Genomic DNA, 8,434 nt, shown 5'->3' with positions numbered 1-8,434 from the left:
GAGAGTGGGGATGGAGGAGGTTGTGACAGGACATGATCTGTGTCCAGGGATAAACATGACATTCACATTCTCCTCCCCACTCAAATCCTTGGCATCTTGACCATAATTAATGATGATTAATGGTTTCCCTTCTTTCCTGCTCGTCCATCTGCTCTTCCTGCTGTTAGTCCTTTCCAACCATCTGCTTTATCCATGTTGCAGTGATGGACCTGCAGAAAAGACTAGGGGGAGGGTACAAGCAAAACCCTCTTGAAATTATGAAGATATCGATAGATTTGGAAACCTGTGCTTTTGTGATTCTTTACAGTTTAACAGTATTCTACAGTGGTGAATGTTTTTGTGGGGTATTGGTTACAGTTTGGTCAGTCTGAAGAAGTCTTTGTATCATACATATTGGCTCTTAGAACCATTTTCAAATGTACAGAGTAGAGTAAAAGTTAGGAGCTGTTCTATGTTTGCTGGTACACATGGATCTGTCCAACACTAAGCTGATCCTGGATGTGAGTCATGTGCCCACTTACATCATTGTGTGAGCGGTACTGTACTCTGTCCCACACTATTCTTTATGTGTCAGACCCCTTTAATACAAATGTGTAGGTGTGCACATCTTCCATGGCTAGAGAATTGCGTCACAGTCATTTCAATAGCTCACTTCAAGTAGGCGTGCTCTTTAAAGTTGGGGATGTCATTTTGGTGCATTGGTATTGCAGACTGCACATAGGGAAACTAAGTCTAAGAATGCCAGAACGACATAAGAACATAAGAAATAGGAGCAGGAGTAGGCCATCTAGCCCTTCGAGCCTGCCCCGCCATTCAATAAGATCATGGCTGATCTGTCGTGTCTCAGTTCCACATTCCCGCCCTCTCCCCATAACCCTTAATCCCCTCGCTTATCAAAAACCCATCAACCCGCGTCTTAAAAATATTTAGCAAGGCAGCCTCCACCACCTCAACAGGCAGAGAATTCCAGAGATTCACCACCCTTTGAGTGAAGAAGTTCCTCCTCAACTCCGTTCTAAACCGCCCCCCCCTTTATCTTGAGGCTGTGCCCCCTAGTCCTACTGTCCTTTCTGAGCGGGAAGAGTCTCTCCACCTCTATCCTATCCATCCCATTCATCATCTTATATGTCTCAATGAGATCTCCCCTCATTCTTCTGAACTCTAACGAGTACAAGCCTCTCCTCATAGCTCAACCCCCTCAACTCTGGTATCAGCCTAGTAAACCTCCTCTGCACTCCCTCCAAGGCCAAAATATCCTTGCGTAAGTGCGGCGACCAAAACTGCACACAGTGCTCCAGCTGTGGCCTCACCAATGCCCTATACAGCTGCAGCAAGACCTCCCTACTTTTATATTCAATCCCCCTCGCTATGAAGGCCAGCATCCCATTCACCTTCCTGACCACCTGCTGCACCTGCAGGCTGGGTTTTTGCGACTCATGCACAAGGACCCCGAGGTCCCTCTGCACCGTCGCCTGCAGCAGTTTTTCGCCATGACATGGTGGCACACTGGTTAGCACTCACAACACCAGGGGCACGGGTTCGATTCCCAACTAGGGTCACTGTCTGTGTGGAGTCTGCACATCCTCCCCGTATCTGCATGGATTTTCTCCGGGTGGTCTGGTTTCCTCCCACAGTCTGAAAGATGTGCTGGGTAGGTCCTTTGGCCAGGCTAAATTCTCCCTCCCCAAACAGGTGCCGGAGTGTGGTGACTCGGGGGTTTTCACAGCAACTTCATTGCTGCATTCATGTAAGCTCACTTGTGACCCCGATAAATAAACTTTGTAACGAAGAGATAAGTTATTCAGCTTAATGGGGAATTAAGAGGAGCCGCCATGTTCCTCCCAACTCCACATGAAGAACTCTGCTGACTGCCAGATGCCTGCTCCTCCTGGCTCTCTACTAAGCATCATAATGTTTTGTCACAAGCACCTGTGATTTTGCGAACCTCAATCCCCAATTTCTCTCCTCTGGCCCAAATCCTGATCTTGCAGCTTGCCGCCATAACAAACTCCACGTTGTTAATCACTTCCCCTGTCCAGCAAATCGAGTGATTCACATTCCCCATCCCCATCCTGAGGACCACGTTGCATACTTAGGACAGTAATCACGCCTGTTGCCCCAGTCCTAAAGCTAGTAATCCATCCCCAAAGTTATCACTGTAGTGTTCGCAGTCACCCATCCCCAATCTATCCAGAGAACTATTGAATCCTGACAGTGTTGAAGGAGACCATTCAGCCCGTTGAGTCTGCACCAACTCTCTAAAAGAGCATCCTACCAGGCCCACCCCTCTGCTTTATTCCCATAACCCTATGTATTTTACTATGGCTAATCCCATCAACCTATACATCTGGGGCCACTAAGGGACAATTTAGCATGGCCAATCCACCTAACTCACACATCTTTGGACTGTGGGAGGAAACCAGAGCACCTGACGGAAACCCACACAAACATGGGGAGAATATGCAACTCTGAACAGAGTCATGGATTTGAAGCCAGGTCATTGGGTCTGTGAGGCAGCAGAGTTAACCACTGTGCCACTGTCCACATGAGGTTCCTCCCTCATTCATCCTGAAGAGATCTGAGACTCAATTTCCAGGTACGTAGATATCTCCAATCAAGTGCAGCACATATAAAAATGCCCACCCTATAATTTCATGGCACGTGCGTTGATCCAAGGCCCCTTTAATGTTTTCATGTTGCCTTTTGAATTGGAAGCAAATATGTTGGAGTGAATGGCACCATCTTAATGCTGGTTTGCTGTCAGTAATGACAGAGCACTAAAAGGGCTTGTTCATACTTAAATATTCTAAATGTGGTTGGTCATTGATCAGCATGGGCAAGGTGAAGCTCGTCTGTCAGTTGTTGGAAATTCTCAAGTCATTTACAATACTCCTACGGTAAATAGGCCTGTAGCTCTTCTCTGAAATAGGTCAATAACCTTTGGGAATGTTCCTGAAAGATGTCGATCTTTTCCTGACTTTCGGCTATCATTATTACTGATAGTTTCTGTGGATATTTTCTAGGGATCTATAAAGGCTAAGCTACATCGGATTCGTATGACAGACTCTGGTTTGTTTTCACAGCTAGAGATTTGGGGCTGATCAGATACAAATTTGTTAAGCTCTGGAGGAAGATTGTTCACTGAAAGACTGAATCTTTCCTTTATGTTTGGATATCTGATGTGTATTCATGCTAACCACACAAACCCAAGGATCCCGTGAATAGCTGCACTGGAATGCTGATTTACAACACCTGAACAAGTACAAAAATTATATGAGTACTTTCATTTTTGTTGTGATTTTCTAACCTTATGATATGGATAGGTTGTTCCATTCATGTAAATTAGTTTGAAAGCCTGACTAATATTTCCAAAAAGTAGATTCAGTAAAAAATACCTTCTAAAACATGGTTTTAATGTCAAGATATTGATTTCAGTCTGAATGTTGTGAAATATTTTTCTGTGCTCTTCCGTTCATGTGTAAAATGTAACCTATAAGTAAATCTGATCAACTCAGAATGCGATGGATGGTTTTCAGATATTTTACATTGCAACCCGTGTAAGTGTTAATCTTGGAACATACATGATGCATAGAAGGATTCAGGTTTTGGAGCTGTGGTGTGGCTTGGCCTACTTACTGTAACATATTTTTGTCATGAATGCAAGGCAGATGTGCTGTTCAAAGATCTGAACTGTAACACCTTAGTTATCCTGAAAGTTAGAAATCTGCATACTAACACTGATTTTTATAATGAATTGCAGTAATTACGAGATGTATGGCTAGAAGCAGAAATAAAGCGTGAGTGAAAATGACTGTGCTATATTCATAAATTGTATGCATCAGTATTTGTGTTACATTCATGCGCTTTTTATATTTAGTATTTATGATGACATTAAGGCCATGGAGAAAATCAAGAACCACTGCAGCGATACCCAGTCTGGCATTTGGTTGTCAGGTCAGCTCAGGGAACTATCTGCTACTTTCACTGAAAAAGCGTATACTTCAGGATAACCTGAGTTTTAAAATGAGAGAGTTGGTTCTGTTGGGATAGACAGGATATTTTTAGTTGAAAATGAATGGGAAAACTAAGAGGCGTCCGTATGAAATACAGAAGCATAACGTTAGGTTGAATGACAGAAATTTTTAATTTGATAAAAAGGGTCGGATCTTCCATTTGGAGTCAGGACACTGACATCAGGATCAAATGCAGGTCCGACCCAGCTCTGTGTCGTGGCTAAACACCAGTCATGGTTTTTATAGGATTGATCAATTAATGGACAGATGGCATGCTTGGCATTAAGGATGGTGATACCCTTCAGCAGCCCCACCATTTGAGATCGGAGTTGTCGGCCAGAATTCTCCAACCTTGTCTGAAGCTGGGATTCTTTAGTCCTGCTGCTATGAATGGAGATTTGGCTGAGTACCAAATCTCACTGGCAGTGGGGCATGTCAGACCAAAGAGTTCTGATGCCTGCAGAGAGAAAGAGGATTCTTCATAATGGAGATAAAAAGATAAAAAGACTCGATTTAAAAATTGCCACAACTGCTAGCCATGATCATAGAGGGACAATCCCTCCCCTGGCGAGCCAGCAGCTGTAGTTGTGAGGGTTGGGGTGTGGAATCTGTGCAGATGGAAGTATTACCTTCCCAAGTCTCCTGCCTGGAGATCACCTTCTGTTTAAGCGTGGGGCTGGTCTGCTGATTGGAAAATATAGGTCATTGCGGGAGAAGGTCCTTTTACCTCAGTAGTCCACCTGCTGCTTGCCGGCAGGTAGTTGTTCCACCCCAACCCGCCTCCTTGAAATGGTTTAGGGCTGGCGAGATGCCAGCAATCTGACATGCAGGCCAGCAAGATGAAATTCCCAGTCCTGATCCCCAATATTGAGGTGAAAGATGGCATAATTACCAAATGTGGTAAGAACAGATTTACTCCAACCCTTCAAAAATAGCTGGATGAATCCTGTAAGAATTAACAACATTTCCTTTTAGTTGGAGTTGGTAGTTGGAGGGATAATTGATGTCAGTAGCTGCAGCCTCCTGAGGCCTCTTTGATTGCCTTTTATGGTTAGAAAGGAATTATTTAGGTCTGAATTTTACATCTGGGGCACGTCCAAAGTCAGCACAGGCAGGAGCGGAGGTGAAACTCCAGAACGTTGCAAAACACATTACAGGCAATGAAATTCCTTTGAAATGTTGACACTATTGTAATGTAGGGAGGGAGGATTGATAGTAGATGCAAATTGCATTGTGTCACCATGTTAGGTTAATTGGCCTTGCTAAATTTGACCGTTAGTGTCCTGAGATGTGTAGGTTAGAGAGATTAGTGGGGTAAATGTGTGAGGTGGGGGGGGCGCGGTTAAGGCCTAGGTGGGATTGTTGTCAGTGCAGACTTGATGGGCCAAATGGCCTCGTTCTGTACTGTAGGGTTTCTATGATTTTCTACGTGACAGACTTAATGGGACCAGTTCGCCAATTCAAATTCTTTTCAGTATGCTGATTATGTAAGTGTTTGTATTTTGAATTTGATTATTTAAACAGGTACTTCAGCAATAACTTTTATTCAAACTCGTGCTGCTTGGCTGATCTTGGAAACTCGACAGATGAAACAACGCATGCCAAAAGTACTGGAACTCTCAATAAATTTATAAACAGTGTCTGCTCCCATTGTGCATTTTTGCAGTCTGGTAATCCAATTGATTTTACTTTGTTTTTATCTGGAATCCAATTCCTTTTTTGACTTCTGTAATATTTATTTTCACAGTTGCTGTCATTTGGTCTTACTTTAAATAAATTCACAAGCTAAGTAAATAATCAGGATTCATTTTACTGCTAATGTTACAATATTCAACTTGGAAATATACACTGATAAGGTATTTAACAATGATTTTGGGGTTTTTTTTGGTGCCAAAAGGGATTAGATGTACAAAATGCAGCTTGTTCCACTTGAAGGTTTCAAAGTAAGCCTTGAACTTTTCTCACAATGAATCAAAGCAACTCTTCCATAGCAAGATTCCAGGCTTCTGAATTATTACATAAATATCAGCACGTAACAACATATGTAACAACATATACAGATACTTCAACGTACGTGTCTAACTGATAGGGAAAATGTCTGCAGCACACTTGCACCAATTCAATGCTGAAGCTGGATTGCACGACTGAATGCACAACTATGCATAAAAAATAAACATAAAACTTCTTAAAAAAATGATTGATCTCTAATATATATAATAAATTTGTTCTGACACAATATAATCTTTGTTAACATACACATTTATATCTGACGGACAACACAAAAGGTTGTTGCAGAGCAACGGAAATATTAAAATAATGGAAGGATCTGGCAGACATTTTCACTGAAAATTCAAAAACGATACAGTGTGACAACAAAATCTTGTGCAAATCACAGTAATGAATTCATTTGGATTGTGTTACGATACGGTTACCATACAAGTAAAATAGATGACGGTAAATAATTTAATTAACATTCATCTCCTGCCAGATAGGGTCAGAATCATAAGCCTGTTGTAACAAGTAAAATGCCAGATAACCATTCTACACAGAAAAGGTAAACGCGTTGTGCAAATGAGAGTGCTTTGGTCAGTGCCTGCTGGTTTACCTTGATCGGTTTGGGGAAGAAATAGGTTAGAGTGTAACTCCTAGGTATCTAAAAGTTTCTCTGTCACATTTAAGTTTATAATTTGGATATTTATGGAGCCAAAATCAGTCTAATGATTGCAGGTTGGCACACGCACATTCTTTGTGTACATGAGGACACAGATTGTCACATTATGAAATGCGTTTCCTTGGAATTTTTCACCAAAAGCTAGATTAAAATGTTTATATTTCATGGAGGTTAGGAAAACAACACCCCTATGTGAGAAAACAATTTTAGGCTCTGAACTCTCATTAAACACAGACTGCAATGGCTGACATTCTGATCACCAGAGAGGAGTATTCTCCAAATCTACTTCACCTTAAAAAGATCACAAAACACCATATTTTGCATGATTTGTCTAAACTTTATGTTCAAACATTACTCTCTTGCCTTTTATTCACTGGTAGTCATGGGTTAACTGGATAAATACCCCTATGTTTGACTCAACCATTACCATATAAAAAACACATTTCTCACACAAATTGATACCTGCCCCTCTTTCAGAGGCATAAAACTTTTCACAACAATCAGCTTTATACCTTAGAAGGTCCACTATGCTTTTGAAGATCATTGAAACATTCTTTTGAAAGTATAACTACCTTGTGGTCCAAATAGCAATAAGATACAATTACAGCATGCAATCTGATTGGCATACAGCTTCCACACAGCACTTTAAACTGAAGTATCAGCAACAGTCTGCAACACCTTTTACCAGCCATATTTGTTTGCCTATGTTCCATGCTAATTTTCGTCAGCTTTTCCCACAGTAGTTGTCTCAAGGATGCAGCTAAAGGCCACTGCTAATAGAGCAGATGTTCGATAAATAGAAAACGCAATCATTTTACAGCAGTAAAAAGATGGCGGTTTTTCCCTGCAGATCAGAAACCATTTCCTGAGAAAATTATCTTTTCAAATGGAATTAGCAACCTCTTCTCAGTGCACCAATAAGTGAGTATGTATAGGCATCTTTATGCATGCTTGCGTCTTGTTTGTGGGCAATTTCCACAGGCAGCTAGGGTTTAGATGTCACGTAATGAATCGGGCTGCTTATTATGTGCGTTTGGAAACATAGGAATAGAGATAATAGCATGAAATACTGGTTTGGTTAGTCACAACATGCCAGGAGTTTGAACTCCAGTTTTAGTTATGCCGCCTGAACTGTATTTACTGTGGTTTATTTCCTCAAACGACTGGAGATTCAAAATGTTAAAATCTGCAGAAAATGAAATAGGATATGTATTCAAAAAACTTAGCCCCCGCTAATACTCATTCTATTATACCACCGAAGAGCATTTGTCATCAACTCATTACAAACAAGGAAACTCAATTCTTTATACACAGCTACATGATTCTTCAGCAGCGGAGTACTTTATTCCCACTTCATGTGCCCAGCTACTGAAGTGTACGCAGAATGCTGACTGTTGTAGGCCCGATTGAAGCCTAATGTTTAAGGGGTGTTGTAGGAAGTAACAAGCTCAGCTTTCAGTTCTGGTTCCCGAAGTATAGCTTCCTGCGTCTGAACTCTCCTTGTCTTCACTATCAGCAAATGCTGCTGTGCACATATCGCTGTAAAAATCTGTAAAAGTGAATATGTTGTTACAAATTTCATTTAAAGTGTATTTATCACTGTAAAGGATTAGTAAAATGGAGACAGATCTGGATCCAAGGTTCTCACAGTTCAAGCTTCTTCCCATTGTTCTCTTACACCAAAGGCACTGGGCGGAGTTTTCCTGCCCTTCCCGTCAGTGGGATCTTCCAGTCCCGCTGACAGCAGACC

At 41.6% G+C, this 8,434-nt stretch overlaps 1 protein-coding gene across 8 annotated transcripts in view; it reads right to left on the bottom strand.

Annotated features, from left to right (window-relative positions):
• Positions 1-5,570: 5,570 nt before the first annotated feature.
• Positions 5,571-8,434, bottom strand: part of mcf2l2 (MCF.2 cell line derived transforming sequence-like 2) — a 313,022-nt gene continuing 310,158 nt past the window's right edge. For all 8 annotated transcript variants that reach the window (XM_080185718.1, XM_080185715.1, XM_080185713.1 and 5 more), the window contains one exon: positions 5,571-8,233. In XM_080185718.1, coding sequence (XP_080041844.1) covers positions 8,133-8,233 — 101 coding nt within the window. In that variant the 3' untranslated portion in view covers positions 5,571-8,132. The remainder of the gene's footprint in view (positions 8,234-8,434) is intronic.

Source organism: Carcharhinus amblyrhynchos, chromosome 3 (genome assembly GCF_965287045.1).
Source record: "Carcharhinus amblyrhynchos chromosome 3, sCarAmb.v2.hapA, whole genome shotgun sequence".
Taxonomy (NCBI): Eukaryota; Metazoa; Chordata; class Chondrichthyes; order Carcharhiniformes; family Carcharhinidae; genus Carcharhinus; species Carcharhinus amblyrhynchos.
This window is presented reverse-complemented; position numbering and strand designations above follow the sequence as displayed.